Source organism: Rosa rugosa, chromosome 2 (assembly GCF_958449725.1).
Source record: "Rosa rugosa chromosome 2, drRosRugo1.1, whole genome shotgun sequence".
Lineage (NCBI taxonomy): Eukaryota > Viridiplantae > Streptophyta > Magnoliopsida > Rosales > Rosaceae > Rosa > Rosa rugosa.
In genome coordinates, this window is record NC_084821.1 from 68,712,014 (window position 1) to 68,730,946 (window position 18,933).

An 18,933-nucleotide genomic window follows, 5' to 3' on the forward strand; every position below is an offset into this window, starting at 1 on the left:
TAGTCGCTCTATCTAGCAATAACTCGTATTTCATGAAGAAAAATGGTGGTTATGAGAATATGATGTTGGCTTTAATTCATCCTACGTACCTCTTACATTTGTTTGATTTACCAAGTCTATGGAAAAATTAAAATCAGGGGTGTTAATTACTTATACGTGTTGGAACTTGGAAGTAGTCACTCTTGCTCAGTAACAAGCACAACAAATTGGAAGAAACGATCCAGTAAAATGTAAAAATATAGATATTGGAGTACAGCGTATAACATGCGCTTGTTTTAACAAAAACTCCGAAATTTTCTCCTAATCAAGTATCATTGAGTAGGTGATTAGGAACCTAGTGTTGGAATTTAGTTAGAATTGGAATTTAGTTAGAATAGTTCAAATACCAGCTACATTTGAAACCTCCATTGGACCTTTAATTGCATATGGCAATAGTCATTAACTCTCTTTGATTGTTTTCTTCCATGGCCATTTTGGTTTACTCATCAATGTCAAGATATATATTGCATTTCTGTTACATAAGTTATAGAATTTAAATGTCATTCCTATTTTGACGTTTTGATTCTTCCTAATCAATGTCATAATATTCCTTTCGGTTACATAAGTTACATAGCTTAATTGCTATTGTTAAATTGTCATCGCATTGATCATTCCTGCCATATATATAATCCCTAGCTTTCCAGATAAAAACATACAACAAAAATTCAATCTCCTTTATTACCTTTCCGAGCTCAAAGTATTCATGTATTTCCTTTAATTTATCTATTCCACTAAAAGAAAGTTTCAAGCTGTTCGATATGATCCGAGTATTGTGAGTGTACACCTACAAGGATCGAGATTGTTGTACCCTGGAGGGTAGGGCGCCACAAACCTGCTACACCGAGACATTGTCTCCGAGGGGCGAAATCTACTCTTAAGGGCAGTGTTTACACGCCTCAACCTTAAACTCTTTTCGAGTAATGTGTATTTCGGAAGCTTATAAATCCAAGAGATAAGTTCTATAATCCTTATTATTTAATCTAGTATGACAATAATATTATTATAATTATTTATTATTAATATATGTTGTATTCGTGTGATTTTGTAGGAGAATCAAAATATAGTGACTCAAGTAGCATCCATCAACCAAAATTTCCAACACCTAGATCTCTAGCGCCTCCGGCGTAGTACCAATGGAGTATCACCGCTACATCTACGTTTTGAATGTATAATGAGTAGGTCTATTTCTATGTACCGTTGTGGGTACTACCACTAGCTTCTTGTCTGTCTATGCCCTTAAATGACAGCGGAAGAGTATGTAACGGCCTATTCTGGCTTGTGATGATTTTACTAATGACAATCATTGTTCGATTGATTCAAAAAAAAAAAAGTAGGTGATTAGGAATATTCATTTAAATATTATATAACCATTAACCAACAACACCATAGCCATTATTAACCCTTGATTTTCTTGCCAGGAAGGGCCTTATTTTAGATAGAGATTAAAAGGGTTTTACATTCTCTATTTGGCTATGGACTTCTACTTGGTTTGCCTATAGTATCTACTATGACTAAGATCGAGCAAAATCTTCTTGCGCCGTAAATTTGGATATGGGACGATCTCCGTTATCAGTTATCATCACTAGTACTGTGACAATCACTTAATCATCGAGCAGAAGGCAGAGATTCCCCAAGCAGAAAAGAGGTGAATAAAGCCAGTGAGTTGCTTGGTTTGAAGCAAGGAACTGCATGCCCGGCTCCTCTGAATGTTGCAAATGTAAGCCCCTTATATTCTTGAAACCACCCACTCACCTAAGTACCATATATACCAAACCGTATACAAATAAAGATTAGACTTAAATTGAGAGAATTAATGGAACTGGTATATAGTTTTGTAGAACTGACGTAGATCAAATTCATGTGATTTCCATTGTTAAGGCTAGCTAAAGCTGGGTACCTGCTTTTGGTGGTACCACGGTGTCCATGCTTTTGTAATAGGCAGTCCCAGAGCACTTATGCTATATCTCGTGGACAGCACAGGAACTCTTCCATCCGTGTCTCCACTTAATTATCCATAAAACAAAACCATAATCAGTTAAGGTGGTTTAAGATTAATTCATCGTATAATATATATCCCTCAAAATTATTGATGTTAATTAGGCAGGGAACATATATGTATAAATAAGTTTAAATGTACCTGTACACCCATATTCTCATTCCTGCTGCAATGAGTTTCTTGTATATAGGAAGAACAGATGGCTTTGAATCAACCCACTCATGAAATATTTTGGTACTGCAACGAAATTAGGTAAACAAAATTGTATTAGCAAATTGCCACTTGTTGAGTGCAGTCTGGATATAACTAGCAATCTTGGCAAACGTGGTCAAATCAAGTATTGTTGCTAGCTATGTCCAAAATAGTCCGAGGGAGATGGGATTAATTACCTGCAGATGCTCCAGTTCTTGAGCTGGGGACCATTACTAACATGGAGGGCCTTTTGCACATCTGCTCTGTTATAGAATTTTCTTGAATAATCATCCAGACACGGATCATAGCCACCCATAATTCTTGGCATCTGATAAAAGAAAAAGACATTTAAGTCTTTGACTAATTTTAATTGAAGTGTGCCTAAAACATTAGTTGCTCAAAACTGAAAGTATCTAGCTTTGAGCTAATTGAAGTTTAAGTAGTGTGCCTAAATTATCATTTGAAATCTTCACTCACCATTGTAGATGTGTGCTTCATCATCATTACTTGCATCGAACCATCATTTGAACTTGCTGTATCACCGATGCAGATTGAGGTATAAAGGCTGTAAATGTCTATCTCCTTGTATTGTTTTAGTACTTCATCCACAGCTTGAGCACAGATCTTATTACTCCAAGTATCACCGTCAAAATCACAGTTTTCGCGTATAACTTTGTGAGTTTCGTCTGATATCACAGCATGACTCCAAGCATAATCCACTATACCTCTCCAATCCTCAGCATCTGAGGTTTCAGGATTACCCAGCTGCACATCATATACAAGAAAACACTTTAATTCAAAATACACAGCGCACAGACTACACTGAAAAAGTGTTTCCCAAAGGATCATACCAGGACTCCCTTGAGATCAATATGGAGGGAAGGATCTGTATTCTTGTCATTGATGAGCTCGGCCAGCTCCGGAACATATTTTCCTGTTAACAAATTAAGATATGAAGAATCTGAGTACAGTAACAAATTCGATTGCAGCACATCGTTGATAGGTGAGGGTTTGAGGGATTGAGAATGACCTATTTACCTGCATAACTCTCCCCTGCAATGTAGAAGGTTCTTGTTCTGTATGATGGGAACTTGAGAAACCACTTGTGCAGAAACGCATATGCATCATTTGCTGAATTGAGTAGTCCAAATAAATAGAATGAATAACAAATTATATTAAAACGTTACAAAATCTTACTAATATCTTGATTAGGCCTCACCATATGCGCGAAAAATTGAATAAATATAGAGCAGTAGAATTGTAAAGAGAACACATCTGTTAGAGAAGCTTGTAGCAATCAAGGCTCTTTAAGTAACTCACCTGTAAAGGCATCTCCGAGATTATCATAATCAGTAGTTGTATTGGAGTATGAAAAGCCAACCCCAACTGGAGATTCCAAGAACAGCATGTTGGCCTCTGCTTCATCATTGGCATCAAATTTAACATATTACTACAACTTTGTGATCACAAAATGGAGTACCATATGGTACAAAAGCAAATGAGATGTTCAAGTATACAGAAAAGCATATTTGCAATCTAACTGATTTGATTAAAATGTGAAGCAGCATCCCTATGACATACCTTTATTCCATGAGTAGTTATTAAATCTAAGTCCATGGCCATCAGTTTCCACTATGAATGGACCAATCTCTTGGGTTGCTCCATATCCCACAGAAGAGCACCCAGGACCTGAAACATATAGCATCTTGTCACCTCAGCATATAGCATGAAGTGCAAAAAAGTGCCTGACCTGATGGATAAATTGCATATAAATTATTGAAAACTGTGAATGAGTTGGAAAGGAAATAAAAAAAATTAATCTCCACTAAAACCAAGTACATTAGGATTACTACAATATATTCGAATAGAACTTTACGCAATTTTTTATTGGCAGTAATTAACATGTTTAATATTGGGTGACGTCCGTGACGAACTGTCTAAAGATAAGGCAACATGAAGATATCAAGGAACCTATATATATGCTGGTTTTCTCTTCCACACATATATGATTATGTACTGCGCGCTAGTTTGCTACATAGATATCCATATTAGGCTCAGAGATTTGGTCAAAAGATGGAGATAGCATAATGGAACGTGGATGGCTACAAAGATAATTGCAACCTGATGATTAAAAAAAAAAAAACAAAAACAAAAAAAACAAAACTTACTGGTTTGAGTACACATGCAACATCTCCCGGCCCAAAAACAACCATCCTTAGAGGGTTATGGACATATATATGTGTCTGTGTATCTATACGATTATGTAAGGTTTTATATATATATATATATATTGGTCAGCTCACCTCCATTAAGCCACAAAACAAGAGGTTTTAGATCTGGGTTAGTAGCAGCCTCATAAAACCAGTAAAAGAGAGCCCTGCCATTTGTTTCATTGACAGTGACATAGCCAGCATAGTGCCGGAAGTCTACAGCAGGCTGGCCAGGCAGGTTGGTCACAAGATCCTGACTCGCCAATGAGTTGATCAATTTCTCAGTATTAGACCGCTTCTTTCTAGCATCCGGAACAGGCTTAGGCTCGACCACAGTAAGAGCCAAAATTAGGAAGATAGCTGTTGCTTTTACTACTACAAAATTCATACTGAACCAAAAGAAACTTCACTAACTAGTTTAATTAGAGACCCTCCCACAAAACACTGAATGAGATAAAACATAAGCAAATCCTCATGTGTATTTATAGTCATTGGGATTGAATGGGAACAACTTTATTTTCATTTTTTTAGTAGTGCATTACTATATTACACTACGATGATGATATGGAATTTAAAAAGTAGATATGAAAGAAGGTCCTGCGTGGCAATGGAATTTTTAATAATCAGGTTGTCAATATTCATATGGCATTGGCATCTGACGTGGGGGGTTTAGGCAGCCCAGCTTCATTCTAGGCTATTCATTCATGGATGAGCAAAGCTGATGAGTGGTACTCCATTATTTACTCTTTAATGGGTTGGTGATGATATATAGAGAGAGAGAGAGAGAGAGAAATGCTCCTAGTGAATTTCAGAATATAATGAATGATATATTCAATCAATTCAGCGAATTTTGTATAGTTTACATAGATGATGTCCTTATTTTCTCTCAATCTATAGACCAACACTGGAAACACTTGAATCAATTTCTCAATATAGTCAAACTCAACAGCCTGGCTGTATCCGCTTCTAAAGTAAGGCTATTCCAAACCAGCATTAGGAATTCTTAGGATTCAATATCCAGCAATCTGATTAACCCTATTAACAGAGTCATCCAATTCGCAGATAAATTCCCTGATCTTATCTTAGAAAAAACCCAGTTAAAAAGATTCCTAGGTTCATTAAACTAGGTTCATTATAGAAAACAGTTAAAAGAGTATAAATAAAACAGTTTATATGAATACCCTATTAACATTTTGTTAATTACTGAATCTATTAGAAGCAAATTAAAAAATATGTTAGGGATACAGATGGTATCATGGTTTGGTAGATAATTGTTGGGATCTGGGTTTGCAGTCTAACAGTAATTAATACTAAAACCTGTCTAAAGTAAGTTGCATCATAGTTATTCTCCTAATATACAGTGTCATGATGCAGATTGATTGGGTTACTCTGGTGCTTTTAAGGTTATTAAGATTCGGGTTATATGTAGTTTAGGGTTTCTAAGGTATGTTTATTATGTGTATTGTACTAATTTAGTACTTAGGGTTCTAGAATTATCTTAGTGCTCTATAAATTATGACATTGTAGTCTCTTGGAGACAGATTTAATGAATGAAAAAAAGTTAGCATTGAATCTTGATCTCTATTAACCTTAACTAAGGAAATCATTTTCTGAAGATAAAAGAATATCATTATCCTTAACTAAGGTACATCATTTTGATGTTGAAGGCTTGAAGCTACTATTACAGAGTCTAATAACGACCTAAAGGGTACAATATCATGATTGAAAGAAAGGGATAAATGTCGAGAACACAGCTCGTGGCAATCTCTTGGTGCATATAAGAGAGACAATGTTCTTGCTAGTCAATATAACATAGTGGAAAAGACAACGTGGTATATATTCCAAATTGGTGGTGTCATATAAATAAACAGAAAAAGGCAACATGCTCTTAAGAATCTCATCATCACAAAGTAGAAAGATGGATTTTTGTGGCGAACCTTGTGCGTAATGACTCTTGAATCTGAAGAAGCAAAGCGGTCATGAAGGGAATGAAAGAATAAACCAATTAAGTTGATGGTTGAACAATGACTTGGATTCCAACTGTTTTTAGTTGAAAATGAAATGGAGATGATCTGTTAATTGTAAGTTAGATTTGTTAAATCCCAATGTAATACACTTTAGACCAGATATACAACAATTTTCTAACTCAAATTAGCAATTTGCAGAGTTCACCTAAGTACAGTTCTAGATGTTTAAGACTGAAGATTAATGTAAAGCAGTACCTAAAAGCATTCCTCCCAGTGCCACCTACACATCATCTCTTCAGCACTAGAAGATATATGTATATCCTCGATCAGTGAGGAATTTGCCTCAGACATCTGACTCCAATTTATTTTTTACTAGCCAATAGATCATGTCCACCTACTGCCTTAAGAAACTATTTTTCTTCATCACTTTCTGTGTGTTTCATTTCCACTAAGCGGGATTTTAGTCAATGCAGAGAAAGAGAAGTGCAAGTTAGTGTATAATTTGCTCATTAGTTAGGATTTACCTCATAAACATTCAATTCATATGTATGTGTGTGTGTGACTGCACATATAGTATATATTTGTGGATCCCAATATGCAACCAGTGCTTAAATACAGTTCTGCAACCAATATGCACAGTGAAGGAGAAGTTTCCATAAATTAATGAGAAATTACTCATACTTAGTGTAGCCTTTTTCACCGAGTCCTGAAAGTCTCGAGCTTCCCATGTATTGTAACCCTGTTAGGTAACGAGTGATAAAGATCAGAGACCTGATCAGAATTGAGATAAAGCGCATTAATTGCTAATAATAGCTACAGATTAACATTAACTATACAAATTAAGAAAGTTTGTGTCTAATTTCACCCACTAAATCCCCATGTGACATAGAGAGGATAGGTTGCTTTAGAAAACTTACACATACTTTCTTTTACATATATAGAGCATTCAGAAGACAACACAAACATTAGGCTTCTAAATCCCGAGAAAATACAGTCAAAATAAATAAGAGACAGATTCAGTTGGACTTAACTGGTCTAGCTTCCTCGATGGTAAACCAGCCAGATACACATATGATAAACTAGTAACTATATATTGCAAATTAAAGGGTGTCTAGGAGTTCTTTCCACCTCCCATGACTAGGAGTCTAGGATAATGCAAGCTAGCCTTGGACATTACTATACGGATCTGTAGAATGTAGGCATTGTAGAGGCTATTGGTTTTGAGAACCCAGCATCAGATGCACAAAGTTTTCTTGCTCAAGCAAAAAGAACATGAGATAATTCAAAAACAAATATCAAGTGATTAGAATCTTTTTGACTAATATGCTAGCAACATTGAAACCAAGTATTATAACCCTCATCTATTGCCTTCTGTACCAGCTTATGGAGAAGAAATCTTATTGGTTGGAGGGAGAAAAGGAAAAATCAAATTGTTCAGAATCTTTTTGACCTATAAAAATCGATGTCAGCAAGCACCAAGGGCCGTTGATATCCCTATAAGATGATTATCCATATTCCATGTCATTGCTCTTCCAGAACCCAGCTAACTACATTTTAGAAGGGAGGAAGGGGTAGATTTGGATTTATAATATCCACATTATCCCTACGTGGTATATCTTAACCATAAGCAACCATATGTTGAAGTTGAACCAGCAAAAACAAATCGTGCTTAAGCCATTATCTAAAATTTAATGTTGGCTTCATTTTTCAGTGCACCCTACAAAAAGACAAATGGGAGACTTGCTATTCTTCTTTTTAGAGGTGATATATCAGAGCATAATGGAGCACAAAAGGACACATTATTATCATGGAAATACTGTGCATGAAGTTCAGCATTGACCAGATTTTAGTTCTGATGGCCCTCTCCCACAGCGCATGTCATTCTTGCCTACCACATACAATTTTGTCTAAATTATGTACTTGATTCTATGAAATTAGATTTACAAAAAAATCAAAAATGAACAAGCTCTTCCACTACCTTTTATTGTTGGTTGGTCTGAGAGTTATCATCATGCATCGTGATGATCCAGGGCTTCTACTTGAAGTGTTTCCCTTGTGCTTTGTGATTATGATGGCGCGATTGGCACCAAGAATTCTCTGAAACATTAGTTATTAATGAACTGAACCTGTACATATGCAACTAATCGATCTGTAGATTTAAAATGAACAGTGGTTATACTTTTCTCTTATTGCATATAGTATGTTTGGTAGTTTAAATCTGTTTCCAGAGTGATTCAAGAAGAGGATCTTCTGCAGATAGTAGAGGCCACACCAGTTTTGAGCTGCTCGGTTTCCAGTTTCTAAATCAACGGTCTGTCTAGGATTACCTAATAGTGGCTTCTGATAATTTTGACCGTATGAGAACTTTTCAAAGCTCTTACCAAGACCCTGAGCACAAGTTCAAAAGAAGAAATAGATAAGCCTATTGACCTGCCTAACATTGGCATCATTACTCAAATTAGTTGGATAAGCCAGACACATTGGAGAATCTGACCACACTGCGAAAGTGTGCTCCTCTTCTTAGGGTAGTAATTACATGTTTCTTCTTAATGTGCCCCTTTTCCCTTTTAATACTACCCTTGTTTCCTTAGTGCCCAATGGATCCACTATCAGACTTCCTCCAATAAGATATCGACTCCTGATTTTTCAGAGGCACTCCTTTGAACAGTATGCTTTTTCTTTACTTTTTCTTTCTTCTTCCCACTTCCTTGTTCCAAATCAACTCCAATAGTTCTCTGTTTGTTTATTTCTGTAATCAAGAGTCGCATATTCTTGCGGAAAAAGAGGAAATTATCACCCCAGGAACCCTTTTAATTAGTAGTTGATTTTCTTTCTAACTTTTGCTCTTTACTCATATTGGTACAGGGAGAAAATGATGAAAAACTTGTACCAGTTATATTTGACCAACCAAATTTTCAAGATAATGTAGTTTAGAATCTAGCAGTTTCCATTCCCCACTACTGCCGAGTGCTATGATAGAAAAGACTTACGATAGATAAGGAAAAACTTGGCTACCATGTTCATCTGAAAGCAAACTTCCTATATGCGATTTGCCATCCTAATCATGGAATTTATTCGTCACTATTGAATTCGGTTTATATAACTCACCCCTAAGACTTCGAGCTCAGTTTCTTGCTAACTATTCCCTTGCGGTTGCCACTCTCCCAGTCATGACCTTACACTCCTCCTCCTTAATTACATTTCAGTTTCACTAAAGAAAACTAAATCTCAACAGTACTAGACTCGGTTCTGAAAATAACAATACAAGTATACAACCTATTAATTAAAGACCTTGAAAATAGAATAAAGAGAGCCTTGTTGTAAAACTAACATAGAAAGTGTTTCAGAAAATGGAGAGAGCTTTGCTTCTAAGAACTTGAGAGAGAGAGAGTTTAGATGCAGATAATAAGTGTAGTATTTTCTGTTTTTCTCCTCATAACATGGATGAGAAATGGACTACATATAGTGGAAGATAGGGAACATGTAGCCTAAAGTCCTCCATAAAACAAGGACCCCTAAAGTCCTCCATAAAACAAGGATTCCTAAAGTCATCCATAAAACATGGAAAGGGTAAGCCTATAACAACATAATGATTTACCCTATATCTATTTACATGATATAGCCATAATGATTTACAACACTCCCCCTTGGATATTTCATGTCAATAGTGTTGCATGGGTTGTGCGCTTCTAAGTTGTCTCATCAAAAACCTTGCCAAGTAATAAAAACCCTGTGGGAAAAAAAACAACCTTGGTCGAAGGAGAAAAAGAGCACAACGCGTATGAGTGTGGAGTAGTAATATCACAGCTTCGGAGATAAGTGGAGTCTTCTTATTAGCATCATAAGTAGGTAGTATGTCTACGAGAGGGATGCATTTAGATTTGCTACACCAAAACCTTGCCCGGTAAACCCAGTGGGAGAAACCCGTGGTCGAAGGGAAAAGATGAGCAAATGCATATATGTCAAATCAAAGCATCTTCAGGATGTAGTATAAGTGGGGTGACCATTCTAAAGATGTGCCTCGTTAAAACCTTGCCAGGTAACAAAACCCAGTGGGACAAAATAACCCTGGACGAAGGACGAAAAGAGTACACGATGGTCAAGTGTATATGCTTCGGGATACTCCCCCTGATTTCGACTCCCCCTGAAAATTACATGTTAGGTAATTCAGATAGTTTACGTAGACCAATACCTTGAACATGCTTCTGGAATGTAGACTTTGGTAGTGACTTGGTAAAGAGGTCTGCACGATTATCTTCAGATCGAATCTGCTTGACTTCAATCTTCTGATGCTCCTGTTGTTGCTGATTGAAGAAGAACTTCGGTGCAATATGTTTGGTGTTGTCTCCTTTGATGAAACCCGTCTTCATCTGCTCTATGTAAGCAGCATTATCCTCGTAGATAATGGTTGGTTCATCAGTGGTGGAATGCAGTCCACATGTGCTTCGAACATGCTTTGTAACGGCTCTTAGCCATGTACATTCACATACTGCTTCTTGAAGAGCTAGTATCTCAGCATGATTCGAAGAGGTAGCAACAAGTGTCTATTTCGTAGACCTCCAAGAAATTGCAGTATTCCCAATGGTAAAGACATAACCAGTTTGGGAACGTGCCTTGTGCGGGTCTGATAGATAGTCTATATCAGCATATCCAACAAGGCGAGCATCATTCTGAGGATCAAGGGGGTTTGATCCATTCCTTGATGCGTAGGGATAGAATAAGCCCATATCCGTTGTACCTCTAAGGTAGCGGGAAAATGTCTTTCATGCCATTCCAGTGGCGGCGTGTTGGCGCAGAGCTATATCTAGCTAACAAGTTCACATCGAATGAGATGTCCTATCTAGGGCATTGAGCCAAGTACAATAATGCGCCTATTGCACTTAGATATGAGACTTCTGGTACCAATATCTCTTCGTTATCATCTGCAGGACGATACGGTTCTCTCTAGACTTCAGACGACCATGGGTGTGCTTGCTTTTATCCTCATTAAAGCATCTTAACATCTTCTGGATGTAATTTGGTTGATGGACCAAAATTTCATCTGCACTGTGCTCGGGCTCCAGGTCGAGACAATAATTTGTTCTCCCAAGGCCTTTCATCTCAAATTCCAACTTCAGGTGCTTTGCGGTTTCCTTGATCTCTTCAGGAGTATCGATCAAATTCATGTCATTGACATAGACCGCCACAATTCTAAACTAGGAACTTGTTTCCTTAATAAACACGCATGGGCATAGTTTATTATTCACATATCCCATCCTGATTAAATATTCACTTAGACGGTTATACCACCTCCGTCTGGATTGTTTCAATCCATAAAGTGAACGCCTCAAAACTAATGGAGAGCGTGTTCCGTGGTCTAGAACTATTTGCATCGGGTATATTAAGTTCTTCAGGAACTTTCAGGTATATTTCTGTATTATGATCCCCCTAGAGATAAGTTATGACCACATTCATAAGCTGCATATTCAGTTTTTCGGAAACTACCAAATTGATAAGGTAGTGGAACGTTATGACGTTCATTACGGGAGAATACGCGTCCTCGTAATCAATCACAGGGCGTTGAGAAAATTCTTGCGCCACTAGACGAGCTTTGTGTATCACAATCTCATTTTTCTCATTACGCTTCCTTATAAATACCCATTTAAATTCTACAGGTTTAACATGGGGAGGTGTAGGAACAACAGGTCCAAAACACCTTTCTCTTTGTCAAGGAATCTAATTTGACCTGGATTGCTTCTTTCCATTTTGGCCAGTCGTCTCTACGTTGACATTATCAACGGAGCGAGGTTCGATGTCATCGCTAGTTATAATTTCGGTAGCTACCGCGAATACAAATATATCATCGATGATAATCTCATTTCGATTCCAAATCTCACTTAATCATGCATAATTTATCGAGATTTCTCTATTCTCGAGAGTGGGTTCAAACGTTGGAGCGTCCCCCAACGTTGTCTTTTCTAGGACGGACCCATAATCTGGAATTATCTCGTGAGATGGATCAGTTGAGATCGCGATGTCTAGTGGATTCGTTTGTGCTGGTTTTACCCTCTTCCGGGGATAGGAATCCTTCGAACCTAGTGGTCTACCTCGCTTCTGGGCAGGGACATGTGACTGGTTAGCCGCCATGGTCGTACCTCGTCCATCCGGGACAACGCGTCCTATAGGGACATCTATTCTTGCAGGCACATTTGCAGCAGGTATATGTGATTTCGTCACTTTAGCTAGATCAGAGAAAGCGTCTGGCATATTTTGGGCTACACTTTGTAGATCTAGAATTCTCCGCACTTCACTATCGCATTGTGCGGTTCGGGGATCGAGATGAGACATAGTGGGGACATTCCACGTCAATTCACGTCGTTCATCAGGAACGGTAACGTTCTTATCTCCCCCTAACGGCTGGAAGACTGTCTCATCAAAGTGACAATCTGTAAACTCTCCGGCATTATCAGGTCTTATGGACTTTATGGGATAATCCGAGTGGTGATCCACAATTTCATGATCTGGGCGAGAGTTTAGCAAAAGCAGCATTTTCTTGTGGACAATAGTGTAACATGTGATCACTTTGTCGATACATCAACCACAACCATGAAATATTTAAATTGTCCGCATGGTGGTTGGAAAGGTCCACAAATTTTCCTTGCATTCTGTGCAGAAAAATGGTGTGTGTATATACTAGTCTTTGCACATGATGGTCTAGAGTTTAACATTCCTAACGAGCAAGTTTGGCGTAATGTGTTACTAAACACAGGACCCTTATTCAGAAGGGGATGCCCGTGTGATAAGTTGAGGATACGGTGCATCATACTTTGACCTGGGTGTCCCAAATGGTCATGCCATAGCAAGTAGTTGCTCGAATTGGTTAGCTTCTGGCTAACAAATTTCAATTTCTCCAATATACGCTTCTGGCCGCACATTCAGAGGTTATGCAAAGATATTACACTCATTTTTCTTAGGGGTTTCAACGTGATAAATGTTGGTTCGAATATCCTTAATACTCAATAACGTTCTTCTGGAACGTGGAGAATATAAGGCCTCATTAATGGTAAATTCAGTACCATTGGACAACATAAAGTGGGCTTTGCCATAGCCCTCTATCAGGTTGGATTGGCCTGATATGGTTGTCACAGAGGTATGCATGGGCAATAAGTTTGAAACATATCTCCGATCTCGGAGTATGGTGTGCGTAATAGCACTTTTAACCGGACAACAAACTTCCCCACAGAATATGCCTATTCATTTATTTAATTCAATGGATCACATGTATGAATAAGTTTATTGAATTAAATATATTCGAACATAACCACATTTCTATAATCCAAAATAATTGAAAACATAAATCACAAAAATCCGAAGATGTTTCATTCATTAAGATGAAATAGATATGGCACAAGGGGCCAATTATACCCATGTCTTCGAGTTCTAATCCTCGGTATGTTCAGTAACTGCCTGAAAATCCATGATCTCTAGTGTGGAATCGATAGAAAATGACCCTTTAATAAAGTTGGTATTTCGAGTTCTGCGACTGGCGTAATACTCATCTACTGCTTAGGCTATCGCACAACAGGTGCGGAACCAGCAGTCAATTCCTCCACATTGATAACAAAGATCATGCTGATCGATTCTGGTGGCAACGGGCCGGACCAGTGTTCCTTTCAACTCGGGCTTGCTGAGTTATGGCATCATGGTTCCTACCACGTGGGCCTTGGCCACGTGGAGCCTGATTACATGGCCTCTTGGGCTTTGGCCAAGTGGCAGACGGTCATATGGGCTAATTTCGTTCTGCCAATCATGTCTTGCTTCAAGCAAGAAAATGGTCATTTGATGGTGAAAGTGCTCTTCTAGAGCGACCCAAAGAATCTGTGTATCCTCTTCATCGGATACTCAACTTGGAGTGTTTTCTCCATATGTTTCCTTTGAAAATTATGGCACTCATATTAAAAGCCTCAATGACGACATTGTTAGCATTGATTGTTGATCTCATCTTCTTTGCAGTTAGATGAATTATCACATCTTGAACCACTTTAGATAGTTTCTTCCGGAAACCTCCAAAGAAACAAAGTCAAGTTTGTTGAGATTTGGTATTTCTTACAGGAAAGGAACAAATAATCTTAGTGCTTTGGGTAATATCGTCCATAAGCAACTAATAGGAACTTCAGGTTCTATAACATGGTATGAAAAATCGGATTAAACATGTAAAATCTACTGGTTTTATCATGTGTGGTGAATTTATGAAGGAAACTTCAAGTTTCTTAAATGGCATTATCGAAACTACAAGTTCGATATGTGTATGAACTACTGGTTCATTTAGAACTTCTAGTTCATTAGGTACCTGCATTTTCTACACATATATTCTAGTGCGAAAATTTAGACAAGTAACACAATAATATTGAATAGAGCAAATTGAAATAATATCTCACAAATTGAATAAATGGAAATCACAAATCAATTGAGATATTAATTGCATGCTAGTAATATAACATATTAATTGTCACACAATTATGTGAATAAATGCTTCTGGCAATTAATTACACATATGAAATATGGTGAATTTATTTGCAATAGCCATAATGACATGTACATTGTCTGGGTTCAAATCTCAGTAGAATCAAATCATTTTTCCTTTTATTTGATTCTGCTGGACCAAAGGAATGGGCTTGATAGTGAAGCCTATCGGGCTTAGTCTGCGGGCTTGTGACCCGGCCTTTCATGCGTAATTTAAATGGTGTGTGAGGCCTGCTGGGCTGCTAGGTCCCGCAGAGGGAGAGTGGGCCTGCTGGGCTCAAGCTGGTCTGCCAAGGAATGAAAAGTTATTACTCAACCCTTTTGGTAACTCCAATTAAATACGACCAGGTAAGAGTATGAGGTTTGGGTGGAGCGAGGCTCTCTTAAGTACACAGCCTCATTGTATCTTGCCTAGACATCACATCGAATTGGGTGAGCCTACTTGGAAAGATTCATAATATTTCAGTGTTGTCAAAACTACAGGTTCGATACTATATGTGAACTTCTGGTTCAATATTTATGTATGAAATTTTGGTTCAATGTTTATGTGTGTGAACTTCCGGTTCGTTAAGTACCTGCATTCCGCACATATATATTCTAATGCAAAGAATTTAAGCGGGTAAAATATTTAAATTTAATATGAGCAGGTAACACCACAAAACATTATCATAATAAATAATGAAGGAAAGATGTATCATTATCACAAAGTCCAAACAAGTATATATAGATATTCGTCACAATATACATGAATTGATAGCTAAATTAAAAGCTATTGATTTTCCTCTTTCTTTCCCTTTTTTTTCAATCATGCCAATTATAATGCAAGAGAAATAAGTGTCTCTCATAGAGGATTAAATTAAACTAGATGCTTCAACAAAAGTCATAAACTGTGACTGCAGTTCCTACTGAACAACAGTCAAAAAACGAACTGAAACACTAAGCAAAACTACCCAGAAAAATATGAAAATTTACAGAGATGTACTAAACATATAAGGACTCCAGCATACAAAATTTGGTGAATTTTGGAGTTGAATTACTATTTTAAATAAATACTGGAACACAGACATCAGAAGGTAAAATGAAACAGCGAAATTGGTTTTTGTTTGGAAAAACCTACTTGGTTGTAGAGCTTGTAGACTGATGTTGATTGAATGATGAACTACCTCTTCTCTGCAACCCAAGAGTTATTCACCTCTTCTCTTGTCAATCTGCAATCCGAATCCTAGAGCTATTCGTGCTGATAACGTGTTGTAAAACTAACATAGAAAGTGTTTCAGAAAATGGAGAGAGCTTTGCTTCTAAGAACTTGAGAGAGAGAGAGTTTAGATGCAGATAATAAGTGTAGTATTTTCTGTTTTTCTCCTCATAACATGGATGAGAAATGGACTACATATAGTGGAAGATAAGGAACATGTAGCCTAAAGTCCTCCATAAAACAAGGACCCCTAAAGTCCTCCATAAAACAAGGATTCCTAAAGTCATCCATAAAACATGGAAAGGGTAAGCCTATAACAACATAATGATTTACCCTATATCTATTTACATGATATAGCCATAATGATTTACAACAAGCCTGAGATTCTCAGACTTCACTGCTAAGCAACATTGTAATCAAACTGACCCCAAAAGAAAGTTAAGAATGTTTAAGTATATTGGTATTGAGAGAGATTGATGAGAGAACTGTATTTCATTATAGAGAATAGGAGCCCTATATATAGGGATTACAAAGTGCATAATCTAAGAGTACAAGGATTCCTATTCTAACTTGGAGTAGGAAACCTCTCCTATTACAACTATAGAACTTATCCTAGTTTGACTAGGCACACTAAGTGTCAATATCCTTCAACACTCCCCCTTGTGCCGCTCAAACTTGGTGGCGACGCTTCAGCCGTTGCCTCATTAAAAACCTTGCTCGAGTGAAAAACCCTGTGGGATAAAAATGAACTCGAGGAGGAGAAAAGAGTGCAACACGTCCTTGATCCTTCGAGACTGAGTAACTCCCCCTGATGTCGATATCTCCCCCTGATTGCTACAATCATGGGAGTTCGGATAACCTTCTTAATCCGATACTCTTCACATGTTTCTCGAAGGTGGATTTAGGTAACGACTTAGTGAATAAGTCCGCTACATTATCCTCTGATCGGATTTGGTTTACTTCAATCTTTAGAAGTGATTGTTGTTGCTGATTATAAAAGAACTTAGGCGATATATGCTTGGTGTTGTCGCCTTTGATGAAACCTAACTTCATTTGTTCAATACAAGCTCCATTATCCTCATAAATGCATGTAGGTTCATCCGTGGTAGATTTCAAACCACAACTTCCTTGAATGTGTCGAATTACAGACCTTAGCCATACACATTCACGTACAGCTTCATGTAGAGCAATAATCTCTGCATGATTTGAGGAAGTAGCAACAAGGGTCTGTTTTGTAGACCTCCAAGATATCGCAGTGCTTCCCATGGTAAAGACATAACCTGTTTGGGAGCGACCTTTGTGAGGGTCAGAGAGGTACCCTGCATCAGCAAAACCCATCAGGACATCATTGTCGTTTTGATGGAGAGAGATAGGAGGACGCCGGCCACCATAAGCGGCGGTGGCGCCGGCGGCGACAACATGACCGGCGGCCATTCCATGGACGGGGGCGTTTTGCCTTTTGGGGTCCGATCCCAACTTTCCGTCATTCCTTTTCTCTCTGTAGGGATAGAATAGGCCCATATCAATCGTACCTCTTAGGTATCGAAAGATGGTCTTTACACCAATCCAATGGCGGCGTGTTGGCGCAGAGCTATGTCGAGCTAACAAGTTCACTGCGAATGAGATATCCGGTCTTGTGCATTGAGCTAAGTACAATAATGCGCCTATTGCACTTAAATAGGGCACTTCGGCCTCTAATGGTTCTTCGTCCTCATCCCTTGGACGAAACGGATCTTTTCCGGGCTCAAGACTACGGCCGATCATGGGAGTACTCGCAGGCTTCGCTTTATCTTCATTAAAGCGCCTTAGGACCTTCTGAGTATATGCAGACTGATGGATCAAAATCCCATCACTACGGTGCTCGAGTTCTAAACCGAGACAAAACCGTGTTTTCCCAAGATCTTTCATCTCAAATTCGGATTTCAAGTATTTAGCAGTTTCCTTCAACTCATCTAGAGTTCCAATTAGGTTCATGTCATCGACATAAACTGCTACGATTGCAAATCCGGAACTTGTTCTCTTAATGAACACGCATGGGCATATTTCGTTGTTAATATATTCCTTCCCAATCAAGTAGTCACTTAGACGGTTATACCACATCCGTCCGGATTGTTTTAATCCATATAGTGAGCGTTTTAACCTTATTGAAAACGCGCTCCGTGGTTTAGAGCCACTTGATTTGGGTAATTGAAGTCCATCTGGAACCTTCATATATATCTCTGAATCTAGATCCCCATATAGATATGCTGTAACCACATCCATAAGCTGCATGTCAAGTTTTTCGGAAACTACCAAACTGACAAGGTAGCGGAACGTTATAACGTCCATTACGGGAGAATATGTCTCCTCGTAGTCGATTCCAGGGCGTTGTGAGAAACCTTGCGCCACAAGGCGGGCTTTATATCTTACCACCTCATTTTTCTCATTACGTTTTCTAACAAAGACCCATTTATGGCCAACAGGCTTTACACTTGGGGGTGTCTGCGTTACAGGCCCAAATACCTGTCTCTTTGTTAGTGAATCCAATTCAACCTGGATCGCATCTTTCCATTTAGGCCAATCTGCTCTTCATTGACATTCTTCAACAGAGCGAGGTTCGATATCATCATATTCTATAATTCCTTTTGCAATATGATATGCAAATGCATCATCAATCGCCATAGAATTTCTATCCATCATCTCATGTACACTAGTGTAATTTATGGAGATCTCTCTATTCTCTGGAGTTGGTTCTGACATTGGAGCGTCCCCCAATGATGTCTCTTGGACATAACCATAATCCGGAATATTCTCATGAGATGGATTATTCACATCGATGATTAATGGATTATT

The 18,933-nt window shown here is 38.1% G+C and overlaps 1 protein-coding gene and 1 long non-coding RNA gene across 2 annotated transcripts; both read right to left on the minus strand.

The window, feature by feature from the left end:
• Nucleotides 1-1,377: 1,377 nt before the first annotated feature.
• Nucleotides 1,378-4,895, minus strand: LOC133733371 (serine carboxypeptidase-like 31). The gene is made up of 10 exons (XM_062161013.1): nt 4,531-4,895; nt 3,809-3,916; nt 3,548-3,643; nt 3,266-3,358; nt 3,079-3,161; nt 2,705-2,992; nt 2,425-2,555; nt 2,177-2,272; nt 1,937-2,042; nt 1,378-1,791 (listed from the first exon to the last, which is right to left on the minus strand). The coding sequence occupies exons 1-10, from the start codon at nt 4,823-4,825 to the stop codon at nt 1,645-1,647; spliced, it is 1,443 nt and encodes a 480-aa protein (XP_062016997.1). The 5' UTR covers nt 4,826-4,895; the 3' UTR covers nt 1,378-1,644.
• Nucleotides 4,896-14,837: 9,942 nt separating this feature from the next.
• LOC133729685 (uncharacterized) lies at nt 14,838-16,287 on the minus strand. The gene is made up of 2 exons (XR_009856462.1): nt 16,024-16,287; nt 14,838-15,317 (listed from the first exon to the last, which is right to left on the minus strand). It is a non-coding gene; the product is annotated as an uncharacterized LOC133729685 (long non-coding RNA).
• Nucleotides 16,288-18,933: the final 2,646 nt, after the last annotated feature.